Here is a 26,145-nt window from a genome sequence, read left to right on the forward strand (position 1 = left end):
CAGGCCATCTTTGATCCATTGAGGTGCTGAAAAAAATGTTGCGTCTGTTGTGTTTTGTAGGTATTGAAGTTTTTTGACCTTGATGAATTCTCCAAAAGCCAATTAATTCAACCTCTAGGGAGTGTGTGTATCTGAATCTGAATGATGAATTTGGTTAGAAGATGTTCGATTATTTCAGTCTGGACTAAAGCGGTGAACAGACAGACCAGCACTGCCATCCTGAAGCCATTTTTTCTGCCTTTCAAGAATAGAAAATAAAACAATTACTCAGGGAAAATCCATACCAAGGTTCTAGTTAGTTTTTATACTGCATATCTGTATAGAGTTGTAAGGGGCTGGAGTCAGTCTCAGCTGACACTGGGTGAATGTGCAATTTTACATGAGAAACTGTTTTCACAGATTTACCAACAGATTGTAAATGTCCTCCTGGTCAGATCTGGACGACAGTTTGTTCGGGGGAACCTCTTCAACACACAGGCAACATAACACTTAAAGTCATCAGTGAATCTTTATCCAGTTCTTGATGAGCGTAAGCTGTACTTGACTGTTTAATCACGTACCAAGGGGTCTCAGTGACAAGAGCTGAATGAGCCTGATTCAGGTTAGAGTATGATTTCAACAAGGGCAACTTTTTATCTAAAATGACGTGATAATTATAAAGTTTAACAGTTGCTGATTTAATGTCCAAATGTTGCAGTTATAGATTTACCTATATATGAGGTCCATGTTTTCTGTCTCACATCTTTTCCCTGTATTTCTTCTGTGTCTTAATTGTTTAAAAAAAATTAAGCTAAAACAAATATCACATGAAACTATTTTTATATGGGCTACAATGATTGTCTATTTTTGATGTGAATGAATGATGTAACTGCATGCAGAAAATATGTCCATAACCCAGGATTATCGTTGTTCTTTATTTTCCACACATAGGAGTAAGCCAACATAAACGTTTCAAATGTTATAATCATATTTTTTTTTTATAAGTTATTCCATTAAAATTGTATTTTCATAGTTTTCATCATTATCATGGATCATGGTATAGGTTTAAAGTTTAAGGATCATTTATCACTCAATAAAGACAGCAAGTCTGTGAAAAATAGTTGATAAAAAAAGAAAAACAAAGACTCTCTCCCTTTTTGTCTCCTCCTTCATGTAGTGTGTGTCCGAGTACCTCTTCTTCTAATTTCATAGCATCACAGCTCACACTCTTGTCTCATATCCTGGTCCTTTATGCTCTCCTGTAGCAGCCTTCACGTGAGACAGACAAATAAAATATCTGTAATAACTTAATATCTCAGGATTTAAAAAAATTAAAATAAAACTGAATAATTTAAGAGGACCACCAACCCCCCTTCCCCCTCCCTCGTTGAAGACCCGCCTCCGTTGCTGCTGTTGTGACATTACTTCTCGGTGAGTGACAGATGAAGGATCCGCTCCAGCTCATCCTCTTCCTCCTTCTGCTTCCTATGACAACAAGGAAAAAAATGGAGCTTGTCATTCACAGCAATAAATAAAGTCGACTCATTATTTTCCAGGAATAACTTCCTCTTCTTAACCATAGCTAGTTAAGAAGAGGAATATAGTTTCATTTCTAACAAACATTATATTATACTTTCATATTTGTTGGATCAGTTAACGACATTTTTAGCGGAGCGGATTGATCCAATACAGTCTTGTTGATGAAATGGTAAGATTTGAACCATGTGTACAAACAGCTAAACTGTAGCATCAATAATAACAGCAAAACAGTGCAGATAAAAAGTTAATGTAGATAAGTTATTGTAATGTATTATTTTAATATCCAATTTAAGTGTCAACAAACTGCAAGTTAGGATTAATGGGGTTTGGAGAAGCATTTTCGTAAAAAAGACATGAGAACAGATGTGCCGAACAGAACAGAGGTGCTGAAGGACTTTTTTTCCCCGGGGAAAAGTTTCCCAGCATTCAGTCCTGGTCATGGATTAAAGCTGCAGAGTATAATGTTGTCCTTGAAATTCATCATTAACTTTCTTTTTCAATTTATATTTTAAGTTCCCAGATTTTAACAAACAAAACTAACTTCTTCTCCTCTTCAACTTTATCAACAATATGTCAGAAAAAAAATCCCAAAGTCTGTGTGACCAACAGTCCAAAACTCAAAAGAGAGAATTATTCAGTTTTCTATTTTAAGACTGGAACCAGCAAATGTTTGGTTACAGTCTTTTTCTCATAGCAGAATATCTTTTCAATTTACTACCATAACTGATATTTTACCTGATGGCTGTAGCTCTAGTTGTGGCCTCAACTTTGCACATTGTACCATCTCTGTATGAACGCGTATATAACTACGAGTATGAAGAGATGCCCTCAAGAGATTCCTTACTTGCATTTAGATATTGGGAAATTTTGACACCGTATGTCACAGACATTGTTTATTTCTCAGCTGTGGCATAGTTTGTGTGCAGCTGAGATTAGCAAATAAGAGGGAGAACTGTGGAACAGCTGGGGAGAAGCAGGGAGCCTCACTTCTGTAAAGCTCACACCATGCAGTTTCTAATAATATGAGGGTAAATGACTGTCTATCAATGATATTTATTATTAAAGCCACAGATTTCCCTGTGACTTCTCTATGGCTGCACTGAATCTAAAATTAACTACCGATCCTGTGTTGCCAAGGAGAGTAGCCACCAAGGGGGATTGATTCAAACACGAGCATTTAGTCTCAGGTGAGAAACAGAAACACATCAGACTGGTTATAATTGCTGAATATTGTACTGGACTCCTGCTTCACCTGTCCAATTCTTCTTGCTCCCTGCACGACAGCTCCATGGCGAGACGCAGCTGCTCGTCGAAGTTCGACGCCACGCCAAAGTGTCCCGACAACCGCGGGTCGGTCGCCGTGCCGTAGGAGAGCGGGGAATTGGCGGTGGTGGTGTCCAGCGGGGAGACGGAGGAGGGCTGGCTGCTGGGGTCGGCCGTGTCTTCTCCCTCTCTGCTGGCCAGCGAGATGGACAGGGACTCCTGGATCGCCCTGAGGGAAGAGGAGGAAATAAAATTATCTTAAGGCTTCTTCTTCTTAAACAAAGAAAGCTTTCCTGACACGTTTCACTGCTGGGCTTCATTACAGGATGACTGGGAGTCGCTGCTCCCCAGAGACGGAGGGAAGAAAGAGCTAATTACTGAACTCTATCTAGAAACGTTTAATTAAATTACTGCACAAGCCGGAGGTTTCTCTGGATAAGATGGAATTATCAACAGCCGTAAAAAACCTCACGATGGTTTCACACGAACAACTACAAAGGTACAAAAAAAAAATCTTGAAGAAATCACATAAATATTTAGCATTCATGTTGTGCTTTTCTCATCTTTACAACCACTCCAAGTGCTTTACACAACTAATCACATTCACCCAGGCACACACAGTTATATAGCACTTTTCTACCATACGCACACATTCGCAAACTGATGATACATCTGTAGGAATATGTGGTTCAGTATCTTCAGTATCACAGACACTTCCAACATGTGGAGATTGAGCCAGTGACCCTCTGATCAATGAATGAACCACTCTACCTCCTGACGCCACAACAAGACATTCAGTAAAGTGTGAAGGTCGCTCACCTCTCCAGCTGAGAGTCTTCCTCGTACAGTGGAGACTGGGGCACAGGGCGGCTGTTGGTCAGGGCCTCCCAGATGGTCACCTTTAAACCAGATGCAACACATTCATATGCAGGAGATATGGGCTGGGAACCCAATGAGGTAGGGTGGAGTGTACATATGGTACATTTATGGAACAGGAAACTAGGATTAAACCGTAACAGGATTGCAAGAAAAATCTTTTGAGTGGGACACTCTGAGTAATGGGGCATGGGATAGGGACATATATGACATCTTGCTGAGAGCTGAATATGAAGACCATTATTATTACAAAGAGAAAGTGGAGATTAATGTATTAAAATACATTATTTTTCAACAAAGTAAAGATAGATAGATATTTGGGATAAGCCAAAGCTCATTCATTCATATGCTTCATCATGTAAGGGAGCCCTGTAGGGACACTTTGAATATTGGTAGCTTTTCCATGATTCTTCGTGGTAAATATTTCACAATTGTGGTAGAAGTGAAACTGACTGCTCCATCAGGGTCCTGTCATTTAGTTCTGACATGTAACTATGACCTGGGTCAAACAGTGAAAGATAAAAATATAAACAGAAAAGAATAAGACACTGAGTCCCGAGACTCATCATGAACCCTTAAACTCATCCTGTTAACGGGTCTCGCTCTGACCTGGTCGCTCTCTGTGCCGGCGTCCAGCAGACTCTGCTGGATGGCGAACTGTAGCAGGTTGTCATCCTCGTCCCTCATTGGCTCGCTGCGGCCCGGACCGAGGGTGGTGTAGTCTGGAGGCGGCTCAAACACCGAGGGGTCCACCTCGCAGTGGAAGGGAGGAGGAGCCTGACCTGGGGGAAGACGGGTGACATCATTACTGTTGCTGTATGAGCCGCTGCTCCGTTTGGAAACAACTAATGATGTTGAATGCTGGAGCCCAGGAAGGACAGCAGACAGCTAATACGCCATCAGCCATTCTTAATGGACTTTTAAGTGTTTCTGTACAAGACTATAGTTACCAGCTTCTTCGGAGCTCTCGGGCTGGTGAACCGTCACAGAGCTGACCGGCTCGTCGCAGCCGCACAGGTTACTGAACGTCACTCTGGCATTCAGCACGTGAAACAGGGGAATCTCTAAAAGACAGTCAGCAAAGTGAATTAAGACAATGTCATCATGACCAGCACTGTAAACATGTGTCTTCAAAGGGAATGGCTTAAAAAAGAAGAGGTAAAAACACCGGGCAATTTGTATTTCTGTTTTCTTCGGTTTAAATGTCTGATCACTGCTACAGCACCATAATACTTGTAATACTTCTGCTGCAGATGAATGGGACTGGACCTGGTCTGGAATTTGTGTTTTGATCAACATGTGGGCTTGAACCCAGGATGAATAACCTTAAAGAGGAACTAAGCAGGATTTTACCCATGGTTATGCTACATTTTTACCTTAATTAAAAAGCTCCAAAGTAAATGTGATAGTTAACTACATGACTTGTGACTTGTAACGAGTGAGAATGGAGGCTCTCTCTTCCAACCTTGCAACATCAGTATAGTACCTGGCCACCGCCCCAGCTCTCGTCTCTGCACACTGTGACACAAACGCACTCCGTAACCCGTAATCTTTTGTTTATGACAGTTAAGACTACACAGATAGACATGTTGTAACATTGTATGTGTTATCCACCACTCCATGTGTTGATTTTTCGCCGGCTTTGTTGTAAACAAATGCACATGACCGGACGGAGGGTTATAGCAACACGGCGGAAAAACGACCAGACTTGCATAGTCCCTCTTTAAAACATCCGGCAGCTAGCTACACAGGAAATGACCCCTCACACCCACCTATCTTGACAGGGAAGCCTGGCGGCAGGCGCAGGGTTATGAAGTCACGTAGCTTGGCAAAGTGGGCGTTGGAGATGGCCATGAGGTCGATGATGGGCGTAACCTGCTCAGCCAGGGACAGAGGATGAGTCTCGCTCAGCCACAAAGTCGCTTTAAACCTGGAGAGAAGACAGGAAGAATGTAACGTTCTGGTGCTCCACACATATCCACGCTTGGTGTGGATGCTTTTTTCGTTGCTTTACTTCTGGACTTTGCTTGTGAGCTCGACGGGACGTCCTATGTCTCGGCCGTTCAGGTTGAACTCTGGGTTGAAGTACTCGTCAGCTGTGATGGCTGTGGGGTTGTGGGGACTGGCACACTGGGACACATTACTCTGACAGAGACAAAGAGAGACTGTTGGAGGTGATGCCATTTATTAAGAGAGGTGTGGTTTGTGTGTAGAAGTGTACTGTGGGGAATCTTACCCCATTGTGAGCTGTATGCTGCTCAGCAATCCCCAAGAAGGACTGCAGAGGAGTCTTTGAGCCTGAGAGTAAACACAGAAGAGAGATCATCATCAACAACAACCTCAGATGTTCTGGTCTTTTGTATTACGAGTCAAAAAGAACAATTGAACTTGTTGTGTTTTGGTTTCTATCTAACTTCTCACTATTTTTGTAGTTACTTTCTGGTAAAGCTCTACATACATTGTTTTCCCACAACCTCACACCACGTGTTCGTGCATTCACCTTTGCTTCTCGACTTGTCCTGGTCTGATAAATGTTCCGTCCTTGAACGTGTCACCAGCTCCACATTGGTAGCACTGTAAACCTGGAAACATCGACAGACAGGGGGAAGAGAAACACACAACACAAAGCTTCATCAGGCTAGAAGTATGAATATCTAGTGCCAATAATGGGAGGGAAAACTTTTGTTTGGTGTATTGTCTGTATTTCTTCTGTAAACATAATTTTCAGTCTCATAAATGTGGACGTTCAAGAGCAATGCTTCATCAAAGTGTATTCGAAACTACTGGGCTTTTTCTAACGTATCCCATAAGCGTTCAGAAAATGTGACAACCATGTTTCAGCCAAATTTGCTACTTCTGAAAAAAACATCTGAACGAGGTCGACACTCACCTTGGCTTCGTACCCACTGACCACCTCGCTCTTCTCAGAACGCCAGCCCCAGATTCCTGACTTGTTCCTAAACAAGCAGAGAGATGGAGTCAGGCCTCAAGGCACAGAGGTTATCCGTGTTTTGTTAACTATGGGGATGTAATCGACAGCATGTGTGTGGACACAAAGAGAGATGAGTAGGCATCAGTATTAAATTCGTTACTATATATGGAGTTGACCGGAGTGGTCCTATGTTATAATGGAGGTGTTTTGTAATGAACAAAATACCCTTTGTGCTGGTGAGATGATTCTATCTTCATACCAAATTATATAACAAGCTTTAATATTTTCTCATATCTAAAGAGGGTGGACAAGCTGGAAACATAACATAAAATAAATTAATGAACCCAAAACTAATGAAAACTTTTATGATATCTGCACATTGCTTGCAAACACAAGCACATCAAGCATGAAATTGATGCTGAAGAACAGCTCTGGTTTATACATCTGTATACTATACAGTGTGTGTGTTTGCTACCGTTCAAAGGCAATGTTGCGTGTGTTGAGGTGCGTAGAGACGATGGGCGACGTCAGTCTCTGAGCTGTGTTCTCCTGCGACGGCTGCATGGCTGCCAGGAGGGAGGGCGCGTCACGAGGGGACAAGACGAGCGGCTCCGTGTACACCACCTGCTTCTCATGGTCAACCTCCATCACCACCGCCCCGTCATCTGGGAGGAGGCACGGGGAAATGTAGGTACTGATATCGGAGGCCACTCAAGTTTTTAAGACATTTAAATCACCCATCAATCAACCTCAGATCCTGAATTATTCACAAGTAGGTGATGTTTGTGGATATAGTACACACCTCCGCCCTTGAAGATATAGCTGCGCCGTCCTTTCAGCCAGGTCATATGCTCAAAGCCCAGGAGGGTGGTGTCCACACGGAGGCACGAGCCACTCTTCCACACCCGGTAGACGTCACTGGGACAAACCTTCGACACCAAGGGCACTGAGCGGAGATTAAACGAGACGGAAGGGATTTAAGACAAAGAGCTGGAGGTAAACAATCAGAGTATGGACATTGTAATAGATTATTGTAATCCATATTTTTTTGACATTACAGAATCACATAATGATTATTTCTATGACCGTGACCAATTAGAAAACGTGATGCCAGTTTATATTCTGATATAAACAGTTTTCAATAAATAATGATGCAAAGTAGGAAAAAAAGTAAGCAGAGTGTACCTAAGTAATGAATCATATCTAAGTTATATTAAAGGATTCACATTAAGAGGTCAGAGAACACAACTTAAGTTTCTCAACTGTCTGTCAAAGAGCGGCTGAGCGACAGCTGCTGCTGCTGGGGGGGGGGGGGGGGAGGGGGAGCTGTCCAACCCATGTGGTGCTGAAACTGACCTCAGTCACAATGAAAACACACTCACCCCAACTGGTGAACTCCCACTTCATCTCCACGTAAAAGTCCCGTGCCTGGAGGACACCAAGTAAAGAAAAATGTTTTGTTTACTTACTTAAGACAAAAACGAAAAGAAAAGAAAAGAAAAGAAAGAAAAAACTCCAGGTTTTAAATGAGACTTGTATACAAATCCAGTGGCCATAGTAGTGTGAAAACTTCTCCATAACATCTTTTACACAGCTTTAAGTCTGGCTGGTGGTTGGATCAGGATTTTTTTTCCCCACCACAGCTGAAGATGAGAGGCTGCTTCACCTGTCTGAGTTTGCTCAGCAGCTCCGGGATGCCCGCCAGTCTCTCTGTTGCTCGCTTGAAGTCTCTGTACTGAAGCACCAGCTGAACCAGCTCAGGATCCCCGGTGCTCACCGCCTCCTGCAAGACTGACACGCACACAAACAAACACACAGCACATACACATACACATTTAACGACCGTGGCTGCATTGACAGTGACACACACAACAGCAGATTAAGCCGAGCACTCACTGGTCCAGCCCTGCGCGTTACAGTGCGTGGGGTCCGCCGAGTGTCTGAGCAGCACCCGGCTCGATTCCAGGTGGCCCAGACACACGGCCAGCTCCAGCGGGGTGCGCCCCCTCGGATCCAGCCGCTCCACATCCTCCTGCGGAAGCGAACAACAACAACACACAGCAGCATCAGCATCATCATTATCATTATCAGCGCAATGCAGTGCGACACACAACAACACAGCACAAATCAAACAAACAAAAAAAAAAAGCACAACACAACAACAAATGCATGATCTGTGACTCCCAACCAGCAGCTGCGAGATGAACCAACCTCCTTCTTCTGCAGCTCCCGATCGAGCTCCAGATACTGATTGTTCCAGACCAGAAAATGCAGAGGAAAGGCTTCTTGAGCCATGGCTGTCTGTCTCTCCACCGCTTGACACTTATAAATAAACAATAGTAAAAAGCTGTATAATGTGCTGCTGCTGGATGAGTATGGGGGAGCGGGCGGGCGGGCGGGCAGCCGGACAGATGTGTGCAGCAGTTGACACCACAGCTGGTTTAGCGAGCTGGCTGCTAGCTTGGTTGGTTCACACGGGGTTGAAACGATGCAAAAGCAAAAAAAAAAAAAAAACTAGTTATGTCACTGGGAAAACCTGTCCCTGTGTGAATCTATTTAAAGCAGCAAACAAGAGTATTTGTGTGTACCTGTTTTTAATTGTGCACCTATTTAAATTAGTGGGCTGAGTTAGCTCGGCTCGGCTAACTCAGCCCACTAATTTGATGCGGTTGACGTTAACTAACAGCTAGCTGGGGGCTAACTTAGCTAACTGGCTAATAACAACATTGTTGTTTCCTGCTTCTCTTGGCACCTGTTTTCCATCCTGCACAATTCAAGACAGCTAATTTAAGCCGGTGGCCACAAATGCACCTCCGAGTCCGGTCATTTTCTTACGATGCATGTGTTGTTATAGCTGGAAGAAGAAGGAGGAGGGGGAAAAAAGATAAAATATATGGGTGAAATCGCCGGTTGAAGTAAGCTAGCTGTCCGCTGATGCAGCACCCATCCCCTGTTTACATCGCAGGGATGTTACGGTCTGTCAGGGGGGAGAAAAAAAATAATAAAGCGAGACTCGGCCTTTATTCCCGTTTCACATCCAGGTCACTCGAGTTGAGGGCGTCCGACCTATGCGATGGTTGGAGGAAGCTGCAGCAGCATCACGGTCCTGACGCCGCGATCATCAAAACCAGACCACATCTGTCACAGTCCCCCGGCAACCAGCTGTGTTGGGATCAAGTCCGTCTCCAGCTGCAACAGCGGTGTTATTAGTTTGTGTGTTTGTTCATTCTGGCGTCGCTTTATTTCCCGGTTGTGGAGGGAAGCTGGGTGGAGCCAGGGAGGAGAAGCTGATATTTGACCCAACAATGCAAATAAACTACGATATAAAACCAAGCGACAACAACAATAAAGTCTCGCTGTGATAAATGGATGCAACATAATATACAGTATAAACAAACACACAACACATTGTTTGTAATTTTTTATTTTTCTTGAAAAATAACACAAACAACATAAAGTGAAAAAGGCTTCTGAAAATAATTACATTGCTACAGGATTCCCGTTTTCATAATCTAAAAGAGGAAAACACATTTACACAAAAGTATATATTTATATACTTATATTCATTTTGAGGGATATGGGTAGAGGAACCATCTGGGAGGAGACCTTTGATACAGAACCACTAGACTTGAAGGGAACAAAGAAATGGGCAACCCCCACCCCATCCCTGAACAACAACAAAAAAAATAATCATACATCTCTGCATTGAAATAGACAAGGTCGTGAAAGTCAGTGAAAAGTAGATACTCACATTTTTCATCCATGAAAAGAAAGAAAAGTGTATCAAAGAGGGGTGGGGAGCAGTTTTATCTAGAATATTAACATTTTTGCTCTAAATGCGGTCTCTGTACAAAAACAAAGCAAGAGGAGTTTGGAAATAATAGCACCTGAAGTCTAATGGTTGTTTGAAAATGCACCATTTATCCGACACTGAATCCTTGGCTTTCCCCCCCAAAAAACACTTAATGCAACCTGCTCTACGTTGGGGTGAGGTCTTGTTGCCAAGTCGACTGCCCTCTCACACTGTCTTTTTTTACACTCTTGTGCAAGCACAACCACTCACTGTCCATGTATACTCATCAAGTGCACCACTGAACTACAGTCGCACCCAAACACCTTATCAAGCCGAACAGACAGCTGGTAAACACAGGCCTTTCCAGTAACTCACTTTATAAGTGGTGATGTGTAAAATCTGTCACCTATAGTCATATCAAAAAACATCTGAACACATAGCCGTTGTGCAAAAGCATAAGTCATAGAACAGATCAACGTTTGCCGTCTTTGAATCGGACAAAAAAATAGCCATCTATATGGAGCACCAAAATGTAGCTGAAAACAAATAAATTTACATGTGTCACAAGATAAATAAGACTTTATGGGGAACAATGCAGCTCTACCCCAAAGGATGAAACTCAAAAGTTACTTTCCCAAAGTAGGAGTTTGTGATCCAAGTCAATATTGACATCAGTCCAAAAAAAGAAGAAGAGATGAGAAGTTTGTTATCCAATAAATGTGTCGTCTATTACTGCTAATTAATTGCCTTTGTTCTCCCACTCCTGACAATAAAAAAGACGTGCTTTTTCCCTATAACATTAATTCCCAAAAGAATAACAGCAGAAAAAAAGCTCCTGAGTCTCTTTTTAGGTACATGGGAAAACTGTGTTGAGAAGAAACACTGTTATAGCTGTGAAACTGTGACAACCCCTTTTACCAACACCAGCTAAGTGAGTAAGCCCTCCCAGTTTAGACCCCACTGCTCCTCTGAAGTGACACAGGTGCATTTGAACTTCCCTGCCTGTTTTGTGTCCTTTGTGTCGCACAGATTCCCATCTGAATCCCCCCTGCGATCGCACCTCGCGTCACTTCTGCAGTGGGAGCAGGCAGGCGCTTAGGATATCCTCTGGATCAGTTTTTCATCTGATAGGCAGTAGAGTGTGTTGACTGACAGCTCCGAGATGAAGGCCTCGCAGGCCTTGCGGGAGACGCCTTTGCAGCCTCGCAGGTCGAGCAGTGTGATGCAAGAGAGCCGGCGAAGGTACTTTAGACACGTGTCTGTCAGTTTACTGCAGCCTGTGAAAGAAACGGGTAAACAGACGGTGAAACAAAACTTGTGCATGTGCTTTTGTTTTCTCAATGTGAATGGTTGAGTTGTTTGTATGAGCTGCTCCTATCGATCTCTCACCTCCCAGGTTGAGTTCTGTCAGTGTGTTTCTGGTGGATGAGCCCACTGCAGTCAGCAGGTTGATGGAGTTGTCTGTGAGACTGTTGCAGTGGGAGAGGTCCAGTTTTGTTAAATGGGGCATGTGGCGGATCACCAGGCGCAGCGTGGAGTCGCTGATGTCCAGGCCGGCTAGTCGCAAATACTGCATGGACCGCAACTGACTGCGATTGTCACAGCCTGGAGGAGTCATTTTGGAAGAAGAGGGGGGGGGCGCAGAGGTTTGGATGACTATGATGAGGAAAAGTCTAAAAATAAATAAAAATGGAGTAAAATAAAACTGTTTCCTCACCTGGAGGGCTGACAAGATCCCTGATCTGAGAATCTTTGACCCCGTCTGCATACCGCAGGTCCAGAGAACGGAGGAGTGGGCAACCAGAGGAACAGAGAGCTGAGATGGACGACCAGGAACAACCTGCCACCATCAGATCCTTCAACCCTACGAAATCCAAACAGTGTATTTAGCTCCTTTATTTAATTACTGTTAACTTTGTTGGTTGTGGTCTTTTTCCCCCAGTTTAGTTTCTCTTTTTATGTTTGTTTTTTCCAATATTGTAAAAATTCCTAAGGGTAGCTTAATTGGCTCAATTTGCTATGAGGACAGGCATGAATATAAGCATGATGCTTCTGCCTGTGCCTTTTCAGTCAATACCTTGTTGACAATGTCTGTAGTGTTGATAGTTGTTGTGTTACGTGATGACTGACTGAATAAAGACTGAATCATTCAATTCAGAAGTCATCGAAAAAAGTCCAAAAAAAGTCCAGTATTAAATAAATGTGATGTTACTGAGGTATTCAACAGAAATGAACATTAATTAATCTACATATTGTTTCAAAATGTTCTTCAGGTTTATTCTGATGATTCTATCAAAAAAATAAACTGCACAATAGTCAGTGTGCATCTCCACATACCAGGCAGGCGGCCAACAAGCCAGTTGAGCTGCTTTTTGGAGATGTTGGTCCATGAGAGATCAAGAGTGACGGGTTGTCTCTTTATGATGCCTGTCAGGGCCTGAGGAGTAACGTTGCGCTTCACACTCAGGTCGATCCGCGACCAAAGCCGCTTGTCTAAACACCTATGGACAAGCACACAGTCATGAAGACATCCATTCAAATCTACTTATCGAATCCAAATCCTTACAAATCCAACATTGAATCTCATTAGGTTAACCTCGGATATTTGAAGGAAACTAAAGGCAAAAGTACAAACTAAAGTTGTCCAATCATTTTAATGACTGGCAATGACAGATTTTATAGTTTTTAGAGGCAGCAGTTTTAATGTTTGCAATCTGTACCAATGAAATGGGCTGAGGAATGTATGAACTGTTAAATATTCAATTAACCACTGTAGCCAACTGCACAACAGAAAAGAGGTGTTGATTCAGAGGCACTAAATCGATTAAATGAAAATACAATATAGTTCAAATAGCAAAATAATATTAATCGAAAGATTAACTGAGTGTTTCTTTCAATTGAGATGTTGAGCTAGACTGTTTCTCTAATAAAATGACCATACAATCTAGTTGCAGTTGTACAGTGATTCCCATCACTCACTATTAATCTTTGGTAGAATACAGACAATGGCTGCAGAGTGCACAGCATGTTTAAAGATCCTCCCATCTGCAGCCTGTGATGTTTGTCACTTTCATGGGTTTCAAAATATCTATGTTTTCCATTGAACTCATGCGAACAGGAAGAGATAAAAGGTTATAGAGGATATCTGTTAACTGGCTACTGGAAACCCTCGCTTTAGAAAAATGTGACAGATATCAACTCGGGGTTCTTACCATTTGTACCAGTTCTTGCAGACAGCCATGCAGATGCAGAGATCTGCTCGACTTAAGTAGCGGAAGACGGACACCCACACCTCCCTCTCACAACCAGGCCCGCTTCCATTGCTCTCCCGGTCTGCCTCGCTCCCTCCTTCCTGCAGGGCGGACAGAGGGTTGCGGGGGTGGGGAAGCTCGGTGGATGAAGAGCAGGAAGCGCCGTTGCTCAGTTTAGCCGGCCTGCTCGGCCGCGGCCTTTTAGAGACGTCTGGGTGGGTGTGCGGGGGCGTGTGCCTACTGGAGTGCTGATCGGAGCAGGGGCCGCGGTTTCTGATTGGGGGTCTGACGAGGGCTCTGGTCTGGTTGTGTATTGTGGAAGCAGCAGTTTGAGAGGCAATGGCCTCTAGTTTGGGAACAATGGCTGATGGGTCCCGTTTGGCCCTGGTTGGTTTTTGGAGTGTCACTTTCAGAAACGAGCCGTCCTTGTCCCCGGTTTGATGGTCCTGCTCCATCTCTTCCTCCTCCTCTTCCTCCTCCTCCTCTGCACAGTTTTGGTTGGCCACCTCGCTCCCTTCCTCTTCTACATCTTTGGCTGCTCGTCCTCCATGCCTCGACTGCGGCTGGTTCTCTTTATCCCCTCCCCTCCCGCTGCTCGGGCCCCTCTCGTCTTCCTCGTCGCTGCTGCTGCTGCTGCTGCTGTTGCTGGTGCTGCTGCTGTCATCGCTCTCCTCCTCCAGGTCCCTGTGGCCTCTACCGTCTCTGATTCCTCTTCCTGCTCCGCCACCTCGCAGCCTCACGCCTCTTCCCCTCCCTCTGCGTGGCTCTCCCTTGGGCTCGAGTACCAGGCCGATGGAAGACTGCTGCTGGAAGGACCCGGTCTCTTCCGGAGAGCCGTGGTAAGAGGAGCCGCTTGCCCAGGTGGAGCCTCGACCTCTGCCCTGAGATAGTCTGCTGATTGGAGAGCGCAGCCGTGACAGCATCCTGGAGCCCAGCAGCCTGGGAGAGCGGTCTAGAGACGACTGTTTCTGTGGGGAGGGAGAGCACAAACAGCGGCAAACAAAAATAAGATGCACAGTATGTTTCAATCTCTAAAAATAGAGTTCCACACTAAGACCCTTCCCTTATAATTGTTGAATGAAAAGTTTGACTGAATGCCACATCACAACTTTAATCACTTTTTAATTAAAAAAAAAAAAGCATCTTTGAGCTGCTTGGATAAAAACTCCATCTAATAATAATATTACATATCCACTGCAGTATAATCTAAATGCACTACAGACTCATTGCATGATAAAGTACATTGCTTACCACTAAGAGTTTGCTGCGCTCCAGTTTTATCTGCAATAAACAGAAAAGAAGTAAGGTAATGAGATGTCAAATACAAAAAAAAAAATCCACACATTGACAGGTTAACACATTTACTCATGTCAAAAAAGGGTCAAAACAATAACAAAACCCAGTCATTATCTAAATCCAGTTAGGGGTTTGACTTTACCCGCTTCTTAAGCCTGAGCTCCAGTGCATTTGCTCTTTTGCGATTCTGCTGATGCTGCAGTAAGAGTTTCTGAGAAGGGGGTGGTGCTGTGGGTCGTGGCTGGGGCTTGGTGCGTCTCCCTCGTTTCACACCGTCACCGACACCGATGCCTTCACGGTACGCAAGCTTGGACGATGGCAAGGAGGACTCGCCCTCTGACTCTCCACTCTCCTCATCACTGGAAGACTGGTGTGGGAAGAGAAGTGAGAGGTGGTAAGAGTGGGTGAAGGACATTTAACTGAGGAAAGGAAAAAGTGGAACACAGAGAGACATAAAGAGAAACACACAGGTAAATGAGATGGTGTGAGAAGGTGTGTGGTTCATACCTCTGATGCTGAACCTTTGCCTTGATAACATTTGGGACATTCCCAGCAGCTGGGCAAATCTTTATTGATCTTCCCCTCACCAGGTTCCTGAAAGAGAGATGAGTCAGTTAAACGTCAAAAGACACACTTAAAATAAAGCTTTGCAGACAACAAACAAACCAATGCAATAATGAAGTAATGTCTTCACTTTACATCAGTACGCCTGAAACAGATTACCTTAATGCATTGACGATGTGCAATCTGCGAGCAGACAGAGCACTCCATGAGAGAGTGAGTGCTCGGATTTGACTCGTCCGATTCACCTTCTCCACATATGGCACATCGCGCAGTGTTTGGCAAAGCAGGCTGGAAGAATAATGAAATGTTACTTACAGAGGGAATCCTTACTGACTGTCTTCAAAGTTGTAAAATAAAATTAACATTACGTTATAGAGAACAATGATCTGTATGACAACTCACTGCTAGACATTGTCTCATGACACAGCTCTTCTTCATGCGCCCAGGCCCACCAAACTTCCTCATGTCATGGCAGTACTGGCAGTCACCGCACTCCTTCCTGCAGCAGGCGGCACAGCGCTTGCACCTAACCCGTCTGCGCCTCAGGGCGGAGATGGAGGAGCGTTTGGTTGGTCTCTGGCCCAGGGGCTTGTGGAGGGTCGGGCCCAAGCGAGGACGGTAGAGGACAGGGGGAGGAGGAGTCGGGGGTCGGTACCATGATGGCTGAATGCAGGGCAAAGCAGGAACAGGTAAAAGAGGAGGTAGAAATGTGTACCGCAACTGCAAAAAAGGGCAGGAGCCTCGATATGATGATGACATGAGAAATAAACTGTCATTTTAAATAACCAAACAGCAGCGGTTACAAAAAACATACAACTTATCACTTACACTGACACATATTAACATTATGAGATAATAAGGTTAAAACTATGTGAAAAAAGAAAAAAAGATAAATCTAACTACCCTATCAAAACCATATGTGCTCACATCATTATCTTTCCAGAGCTGTCATTTTTTCCTCAACTGGTGAGAGGTGTGTAATGTTTTCTACTCACTCTTTCGGGCCACTTGACGATGGGCTCTCCAGTGTAGGACAGCTTGGGGACATCACTGGCATGCTCCTTCAGAACAGTCTGGATGAGAGGAGAAGAAGGGAAAAAGTCATAAGACAAAAAAATATCAAAGACCTGGACTTCAACCATGATGCAGCACTATAAAAAGCAGTAGTTGCAAACTGCCCTTTATTCTCAGTCTAACTGTAGTGTAGCCAAGGTGAAAGAATTGCAACATGGCCAGCAAAAGCTAATGTGTCACTCACCCTCATGTCCTCAAGCAGGGCTGCGGCGTTCCTGATGCCTTCGGGGACACACTTCTTGTGTGCCGGCAGCTCCTCCAGCTTCCCCAAGAGGTTCCACAGTCCCTCCAGCTCAAAGGGGGTCAGCACATGCTGAGCTGAGGTGACTACAGCTGCTTGCCCTCCTTCTTCGTCTTCTTCTACTTTAATGTCTTCTTCCTTTAATATGGTCTGTATGATTTCAGTCTCACTGTCAACACCATTGGATGTGCCGTTCCCGGTGTGACCCTTGGTTTCAAGGTCGGCCTCGGTCAGTCCTGGAAACAGAGAGGACATGATGGTTACAATTCATGTCAGTGATTAATTAAAACAAGAAGGGGAAAAAAGGGAGGGTAGCAGTGTTTTCTTGTGTTGATCCACTCTCACCTATGCCAAGGGAGTGTTTTTGGAACTCAGGTGTGAGGTGAGAGACCTTGGTCATGCAGTACAGGTATCTCTCCAGGACATACCAGCACATTTCATAGTAGAAAGGGTAACGGAACTTTGCTGGCACCTAGAGGAAGAAAACAGAAACAGATTTGAAAACAGAGTCACACTTTTTTGCACCTTCAAGACTCTGTTTAGCTAAATACTTCCATAAGACAATCCCATCAAATCAAGCAGTCTTCATATGAAGCATTAGCCATTTTCATTGTGAACTCTGTTGTTGTTTGCACCTCTGCAAATAGTGTTTGAGTGTGGTTTAACACCTAAAGAGCTGAGCAGTGACAGTATCCAACAAGTGTGTTGTGGTCGGCCACAAACGAAACTTGCGTTATAGCCCAATAGGCTTCATGCACAGCGCCACTACTTCCTGAACTTTAGCCTGCTCCTTTATTTCCTGTCTTACATTATTGGACAAACTGATTATATTAATCCAGGTGTGCCTGACCATTGTTGTGAGGTCAGACACACCTGGATTAATCAGTTTGTCCAATAATGTAAAACAGGAAATAAAGGAGCTGGCTAAAGTTCAGGAAGTAGTGGTGCTGTGCATAAAGCCAATTCTGAAAAACAAAACAAAAAAACAACTGTATTGTTACTTGAGGGATTAATGTTTGCTGGAGATGCCTCAATTTTGTGTGACTGTAAAAGTCTGACCTGTCTTGTGGTTACAGCGAAGATGTAATATTATTAGTAAACATCATTAAACGATGTGCTGCTTCTTCTTCCTCTTATTGGATTAGGTATCAATATGATGTGACCAACTCACATTAAAAACCAGTTCCTTTGTGGTGCTCTGAAGTTCTGTGTTTTCACTATGAGTTGAATTACTTCAGTTACACTGGGCATTTATTCATGGTCTCATGTTATGGTATATGAACAGGATTCTTATGAATTCCACTTAGTAAAGACATCCTTACTTTAGAAAAGAGAGCACAGGTAATCTTACTTTGACTGGGTATTGGGTATTAGAAGAGAAGCAAATGGAGCCTCTGTAGTTTGATGGGTGGATTAAGTTTAGTCATATTGTTGAGAAATCACCATCTCTATGGCTTTTTAATGGGTGTAATTTCACAGAACAAGACATGAATCATGCCTTGCACAATCCCAAAAATCTGTAGCAATCATTAGTGTGTGGCAAGAAGGTCGTTAAACATAAACAAAAATGGCAAATAGTCCACAATGAATGTGAGGTGCTGCTCACCCGTGTGCGATCCTCAATGCTGTAGATGTTGAGCTGCATCGGGATGTTAAAGCTGTGGAGGAAATTGCCCCCAAAAACCAACGTGTCCTCCGGAGTGTACACAGCATGGATCCACCCTGCAACAAACAAGGCAGAGGATGTTGGGGCAAGGCTGGAAACAGTGGTTGTAACTGTACATGTTATATGTCTGTGTCTGTACCTGAGGGGATTATGAAGGTGTAGCCCTGCTTGAGTTCTATCCTCTGGCAGTCATGACATTTGTCTCCCAAGAAGATGTCTCCCTGTTTTCCTGATAAAACCCAGTTTTCGTACGTCTCCAGGTTCTGCGGTGTGGGCGGAATCAGCCAGAACACCTGCAGGAGTAACAGGTAAACAGTTAGGCATGGTGCGCCTGAGATCAACAAATTCAGAAATAAATGCCCATGGAAATAAGGTGGGTGTTTCTTGGAAGGGCAAATTGAAAAGCAAGAGTGTTGGCCAATGGCCACATCTACTTTTACTAACAGCATAACTGACTCATTATGTCCAAAAAAAGGTTTGTGAAATGCCCAAACAGACCTTTCCTCCTCTCAGGATGTGGTACCAGACAGTGGTGCCTCCGAAATCAATGTGGAAATCTGTGAAGCAGTCCTGCACACTCATGAGACAGTACCTGGGAGAAAGAGAGAGGAAGACAAAAAAAAAAGAGGCACTTGAATACATTATAGAGAATTGAATTAAGATTACCGCTGGTATGAGAAACATGTTCAGTAATCTGAAATATATCAGTGCAGATCTTACACATTTCTGAGGTCTCATCTTTACTCACTTTTGTACTTTGGGATAATGCATGTCTATGATGGCGTTAGTGGAGTCTCTCTGTCTCTCCTTGAGATGGCGGGGCCACATGTTGTCCACCCAGTCAATGAGGTCCACCTGTATAATTAGTAGAAATTGGTGTGAAACATCTATTTTAACTGTCTGCAACAAACCCATGACTGTTCCTGATAGGCGACTGCCTGGTTAGTCAGTGAGAGTTCAAAATGTGCACATTTGTGTCGTTGTAAAACCTTAAGGTGTGACATTGTGCGTGTTCTCACCGAAGCCGGACGTTTGACCAGATTCTCCAGCCTGGTGTGGCTGAACTCCAGGCTGATGACATTGTAGAGTTTCTCTCTTTCTGATGGTGGCGTCTCATAGTAGCGTCGCCACTGTGCCATCGACATCTCGATACCCTTCTGGGTGTTCACGTCCATTACGTCTACGATACGCCGACTACCTGTAGGAGAAATGGAGTTAAGTTGAGTAAATGCTCATTCTGTGTTACACTTCACTATATCAAAATACTGGATATTTGTGGCCAATGGCGGTACAATAAAAAGGCTATCAAATGTTCATGTAAACAGCAGTTAATAACAAAACACATCTTGACAATGAATATCTCTTTTTTTTTTATTCATTTGTTACTTTAATAATTTTGATTGATATGTAATATTATATTAGACAAGACTTTAAATTTTGATGCTGTAACTTAAAAGAGGAACTATGTAAGTCACCTTTCCGTTGTTTTGCTAACACTCCTCCCGGCCATGTGCATTTGTTTACAACAAAGCCGGCGAGAAACCAAATAGAGTGGTAGATAACGTTATATATCATATACGTACGATGTTATGATGACATGTATATTGGTGTAGTCAGCCAAGAGATGCAATAAGTGACAGGCACATGGACGGCAGAGAGCCTCCATTGTCACTCATAACAAGTTAAGCCATTTAAACCATCACAATTACTCCAAAGCTGTTTAAGGTAAAAATGCAGCATAGTTAAGCTACAAATCCTGCATAGTTCCTCTTTAATTACCTAGTAAGGCCTAGTTCAGCATTCCTGATCTGCAAGTTAGCATCAGATTGTATATTCACTGATTATGGCACAGTGCTGGTCAGCATTCCTGAATTTCATGTATGTTCTACCAACAAATGGGAGTAAAGAAGAGCTCTTTGATTATAGCATCAGTTTGGTATACAGTAGGTACTGAACTGAAGCTCATGAGGAAAAGAGCAGTCTGCCTACAGTAAAATATGGGGGGCTTCTATTATGCTGTGAGGCTGCTTTGCTGCCTCTGGCACTGAACATATCAAAGGAATGATGAAATAGGATGATTACCAAAGCTTTTATGAGCGAAAAGGTTTTCAGTCTTTTGGCAGGACAACAACTCATAGCACATATCCAGCATTACAAAAGAATGGCTCACACATGAAAAGGGTGGACTGTTTTAAACTAGATAGCAATGGGTCTTGACCTACATCTCACTGAAAACCTTTGCATAGAGCTTTACTATACCATTTGCTATTACAAAAGAAGTCCTGCAAGCTTAAAAAGGTCTTCAAAGTATAGCAAAGGCAGACAGGTGCAAGAAACTTCTAGATAGCTAGAAGAAAGGTTTATGGTCCGTCATTGTTTTCCAAAGGATCTGAAACTATTCATGAAAGGTGTCAATAATTGTGTGCAGGGTGCATTTGAGGCTTGTACTGTTTCACAATGCAAGTTTTTTTGCTTTTAACCTTGAACATTATAAAATATTCTGGACTGGTTACACAAAATTAGTCTATTTACATTATCTTCACCTCTCCTGCTCGCATTTTGTAGAGAACATTACATGCACAAAAAGGAAAACATTTTACTCTGAAAGTGCTTTGAAACAAGAGCTTACCAACAAAACACTTGACGTCACTCACACTGAAATCAGGGTCTGGCATTCTGCAAGACAGAGGCAATCCTTAGTTCTTAGAATTCTTTTTTTTTCTCCAGACACACAATCAAAGCTTCTGCTTTGAAATGTGAAAAAAACAAAAAGAGAGCAATCTATGACTGTAAAAAAATAAAAAATAAAAAACAAGACTTACTGAATGCCAAGGCCATCAGCTGCCTCAAAAACAATGGGGTCCCTGAGCCCTTCCCTCTGGATGTATTCAAATGTGAAATCTAGAACAGACATAAACACAGAGAAAAAATAAAATTTGCATTGGTTAGATACAAACTAACAGACTTTCACACAGTGGTAAAGATTTGTAGTATCAAGAAACAAGGCATCAAGCATCTCCATTTAAGGTATGATTTCATTACATTTAAAGGTCCAGTGTGCAATATTTGTCGAGGTTTATTGGCGAAATCTGAATAATAAAACCCCTGAATATATTTGTATAAGTGTATAATGGCTATAAAATAAAATTAGTTTGGTCTTCTTAGGCTTATAATTATTCTTTTATATAGCAAGGGTCTTGCTTTAGAGAGTGTCGCCATCTTGCACCGCCATGTTTGTACGGCAAAATCCAGCCAGCCAGAGAGCGCGTTTCAAGAGTTTCACATTCATAAATAAACCAATGAAGAAGAAGGCGGAAGGAAAGAAGGAGGAGGAGGAAACAGCAGAGAGAGTGAGTTAGTAGTTAGTCGTTAGAGAATAGTTAGAAGTTTTTGAGTTATAAACCTGAGAGTTTGCGAATGTATCATCAACGCACAAGTTTTTTTGTCCTCAGAGGCCACCGTCACACACTCGCCGACGGGAGGCGTGAGCGCGAGCGAATCTGAGCGCTGGATGTCACGGTTTTCCCCCCAGTTTACACATTGGACCTTTAAACATGTTTAGTTGTGTATCTCACCTTTGCCCTCCATGTTTTTGACCAGATCAGTGCTAAACCTGTCGCACTGCAACTTTTCTTTCAGATCAAACGTCCTCTTCCCCTCAATTTCATCGTCTGAGATTCCATCGTCCTGGTAGCGGCGCCGCGTACCTGTACGCTGTGGACAAAAGTTTGTTTCTGTTAAACTCTATGTTGCCTATTGATACTATAATTTTCAGAGAGCAAACAAAAGAGGACAGGAGAATAGGGCTGGAATAACTGACAGCGAGAAATATGGGAGGTCTTACTGCACTGAAGATAATTCAGTGCCTTGTCAAAGCTGGGTTATAGTGACCTATCAAACAGACAACAATGTTGATGTTGAAGTCACTTGGAAAAAAATCCATGAAAATATATTTTGAAAAACGTTATAAAAATTAAGTGAGCTCAAATTCACAACTCAGAGCAAGTAAGTCTCATATCCATAATTTTTCACCAAACTATTCTAGCTGTGAAAAAATCCACAACCAAAAACATTTGATGCAATAGAGATGCAAAAACCAAAGAACTCTGTGCAACATTGCTTGATGTATTTTTAAATGTTCATACTGGAAACTAATTTCTAAGAGATGAGATGGGTCCCATGGGAGCTGTCCCCTCTAAATGTGATAAAGAGGAACTAAAACTAACACTGAGAGAAAAAAATAATGTGTTCAACCAAGTTGGGGATTAAATCATAATAAATCAATCCAAGCTGATCAGTCAGTCAGCTAGCCACCACAACAGTTCATGTGGGAACCAAACAATACAGCATTACAATAGCTGGGGTTAATCTTCCACACACTGCCCCCCCTCTCAGACCCTTTCTGCCATTCACCCTATGCAGCACTGCTTGGCTAGACAGATGAACCAAGCACAACAGATCTCCCCACCCCCATTCCTTTATGACAAATGTGGTGTTATCTAAACTCTGAATGTGCTAACTTTTGTAACTGAAGGCTGCACAAACCATTTCAATCTCCTACTGGAAACGATTTAATAATGTTGAAGAAACACATGCTGATTTTATCCATATAAAACAAAAAAGATAATACAATGCCTGATTAAATAATAGATGTGTATTAGCCTATAGGATGTGTTTGAAGAATAGCTTCACTAATTTACAGGATCATCACCAAAAATGACAGAAGGGGCTTTTTGTTTTGTATAGCTACATTCTTTAAGATACCTTTTTATTTCATTTCCCCATGCAGTAGCATTAATAAAAATGGCCTGATTACATACAGGGAGGTCTGAAAGCACTGAGTTTGTTACTTTATGAAAAAAAATGGGGGAGAAAGATAGTAAAGAGGTGAAGGTCACAGCACAACAGCTGGTCAGTTTAGACAGTGAACTTGACCTCCTGTTGAACCCAGTGTCTTCAGACAGGTTCATTACCGATATTAGGCTGGACAACAAAAACAGAAAGCCCCACAACCCATGGCAGTGTCCCAAAGAAAGTGGGCCACTTCTTTTACATCCAGCAATGAGCCATCCTTTTAAAACTGCATCGTGTGCAATCAAAAGGCTGATATTACAAATGAACCTTGCATGAAAAACTCACAATAGTTGCGCTGTGTATACATAAAACACGTATTGCGGGAGCTAACAGTTTGTACAAGTTACTCACCAGGCGTTTGCTGTACCGTGTATGTGGGTCCTCCATAGTCTCTAGAAGACAAGCAAAGTTTCCAGAGTCGCGTTAAATCACACCGACTAAATATAATCTTAGTGTTTTACTGTGTTTTTTACCCACTATCAGACTGAAAACACACCTCTGTGTAGGTGTAGCCTTAGCTATACAGCCCTGCTGCTAACGTTAGCAACCTACCAGTGTTGCTTAGCCAACAAGCTAAGGTTAGCGACACACAAAATCACAAACATTTGTATTAAAACAGCCGTCGTCATAATGAGGACAAGTGCCAACCGGGCCGACTGCCTCACACAGCTAATATTTTAACGGTGTCTGTTGTTTACTGGCGTTGTAAGCTAAGCGCTGTCGGCTAACGTGAACTAGCTCAGTTGACAATCCCTTTCATAAGTCGTCGGCTACCGTTAGCCAGCGAGCTAGCTGTCGTTAGCCTCTGTACGGCAGTTGTTGTAAGCGTCTTTATCATTTTACCTGTGTTACCGTTTTAACTCCTTTTAGCCGTAGTGGTCAAAGTAATGTTTCCCGACTAGAGCGTCCGAAGCCTCTCAGTTAAGTTTGTCCCCATGTTATGGTGCCAACAGCTGTGCATATTGTTGTGTTTATTATTGTGCGACAAAGTTAGAGTAGAACGATTCGACGCTCCGAGCCGCCATTTTCAGCTGAGCAAAAACACACACACACACACACACACACACACACACACACACACACACACACACACACACACACACACACACACACACACACACACACACACACACACACACACACACACAGTGTCGACCCACCCCCTACATTTACATCACTGCTCCCAGTATTAGCATAGCGTCACAGACATTGGACAGTGTTAATGTGGAGTGTGTTTGGTTTGACTTCGCCGGTGTCTGACGGGTCATTTGATTCAGTACAATTCAATGATTGAGCAAATATTCAGATAACATTGTTAAAAACAAAAAACACAAATTGATGAACAACAAAATATACTTTAGTGTATGATGTCGGATAGTTAGAAATATGTTGTAGTATATATAGTAGGCCTCTGTCAGTAGTGTAATGTTTATTCTTTAAAATAAAAATATATATATATATATTTCATTGCAGGCCTCACATTTAAAGATATTATAACTTGTTTCAAGATGTTGTAATTCAAGCATGGCCCTAACAATTATTATCATTATTCATTAATCAACCCTTTTTTCTGAGCTACAGTCCAATATACAAAGAGTTTGCTACTAATATATGTATGATTAGGAAAACATCAATTTCTCTAAATAAATAGGACATAAACACATAATAATTAACATTTTTACTTTGAAACGACAAATGCATTTTTCATGACAAAAATCAAAAACAATGTTGTTGTTTTTTCATTTCTTATTCTGATACAATAGCCTGTACTTCTGTTTATTGTGTCATATTAAGATTGTATTGGTAATACATAGTAGAATAGACCTATATAAAAAGTACTGTATATTATCCTATTATTTTTACCCTCCAACCACGAAGCAGCAAAACGAGCGAACCCTTGAGTAAGCTCCGCCCCCCACCGTGTAGATGGGCCGGGTCTGTTTCCGCTCAGGAAGAACATCGACATGAGATGAAATGAGGTCAGGAAAGCTCCTGATACATCGCTATGTCGTGCAAACATTAACATTGTATTAACTGTAGCCGTCACACATAGAGAATAAAGACAGCTGACATGGACAATGCTGTGGAAATAAGAGGTGTTGGTCCACTCAGACCGAGCCCAGCTTCTGTGCAAGCAGCCGATCAGCTGAGTCCTATAAACCTCCAGAGCAAGAGACAAAGCCATAACCAGCACTTGGTACAACGCACAGAAATCTTTTATTACATAACAGGCTTTACTGGGTTGACACACAGCCAGTGAGCAGTGACAGCCGCTGTTACAGCAAAGACCTTCATTACAAGCATTTCAGCAATACGGACGCACACAGATCAGACACAACAACATCACACACCATTTATTAAAATTATGACAATAAAGAAGTCATAAAACAGGCTGCTACTTAATTTGATATTAATGACCAGAGTATAATTATTTGTATGTGCATATGGACTTGTGAAAATAGCACAAAAACATATTATCGCATAGCCTATTAGGCTACTATGTTTAAATGAACCCTTAGAAATAATTTCCTGTTAATTTAAATTTCTCTACATGTAATTATCCCGTCTGTGTACCACCAGGAGGCGGCAGACTGTAGAGTGGTCCAAACTGATCAAAAGTCACTGTTGAGCTATTTGGCTGTGGACAAGAAGACTGAGAAAAACCTACACATTTATAACACATTTTCAAACACTTCATACAGCAAGAAAACAACTTAGATTCAAATGTTTAACAGAAGGGTAAGCGCACAGGGCAGGTAGGTTCTTTTTTAATATTGTTTTTTTTTTTTTTTTTCTCCATTTTCAAAAGATATGGTC

At 42.6% G+C, this 26,145-nt stretch overlaps 2 protein-coding genes across 2 annotated transcripts; both read right to left on the bottom strand.

The window, feature by feature from the left end:
* Positions 1–900: 900 nt before the first annotated feature.
* ankrd13d (ankyrin repeat domain 13 family, member D) lies at positions 901–9,815 on the bottom strand. Its single transcript, XM_083980821.1, has 17 exons — positions 8,801–9,815; positions 8,486–8,621; positions 8,256–8,380; positions 7,972–8,017; positions 7,392–7,535; positions 7,065–7,254; positions 6,548–6,614; positions 6,158–6,239; positions 5,894–5,955; positions 5,672–5,802; positions 5,430–5,587; positions 4,608–4,721; positions 4,267–4,439; positions 3,601–3,680; positions 2,771–3,010; positions 1,405–1,464; positions 901–1,248 (listed from the first exon to the last, which is right to left on the bottom strand). Exons 1-17 carry the CDS (start codon positions 8,882–8,884, stop codon positions 1,194–1,196), a joined length of 1,947 nt encoding a protein of 648 aa, XP_083836947.1. The 5' UTR covers positions 8,885–9,815; the 3' UTR covers positions 901–1,193.
* A 254-nt stretch (positions 9,816–10,069) lies between these two features.
* Positions 10,070–24,369, bottom strand: kdm2ab (lysine (K)-specific demethylase 2Ab). The gene is made up of 23 exons (XM_083980813.1): positions 24,172–24,369; positions 23,680–23,720; positions 22,050–22,188; positions 21,297–21,375; positions 21,104–21,150; positions 19,494–19,672; positions 19,223–19,329; positions 18,973–19,066; positions 18,614–18,767; positions 18,415–18,530; positions 17,154–17,280; positions 16,752–17,044; positions 16,489–16,566; positions 15,896–16,156; positions 15,653–15,781; positions 15,437–15,523; positions 15,072–15,296; positions 14,885–14,914; positions 13,595–14,601; positions 12,720–12,883; positions 12,100–12,246; positions 11,772–11,987; positions 10,070–11,659 (listed from the first exon to the last, which is right to left on the bottom strand). The coding sequence occupies exons 2-23, from the start codon at positions 23,713–23,715 to the stop codon at positions 11,478–11,480; spliced, it is 3,897 nt and encodes a 1,298-aa protein (XP_083836939.1). The 5' UTR covers positions 23,716–23,720; positions 24,172–24,369; the 3' UTR covers positions 10,070–11,477.
* Between the last annotated feature and the right edge of the window lie 1,776 nt (positions 24,370–26,145).

This window comes from Trachurus trachurus, assembly GCF_905171665.1.
Source record: "Trachurus trachurus genome assembly, chromosome: 10".
Taxonomy (NCBI): Eukaryota; Metazoa; Chordata; class Actinopteri; order Carangiformes; family Carangidae; genus Trachurus; species Trachurus trachurus.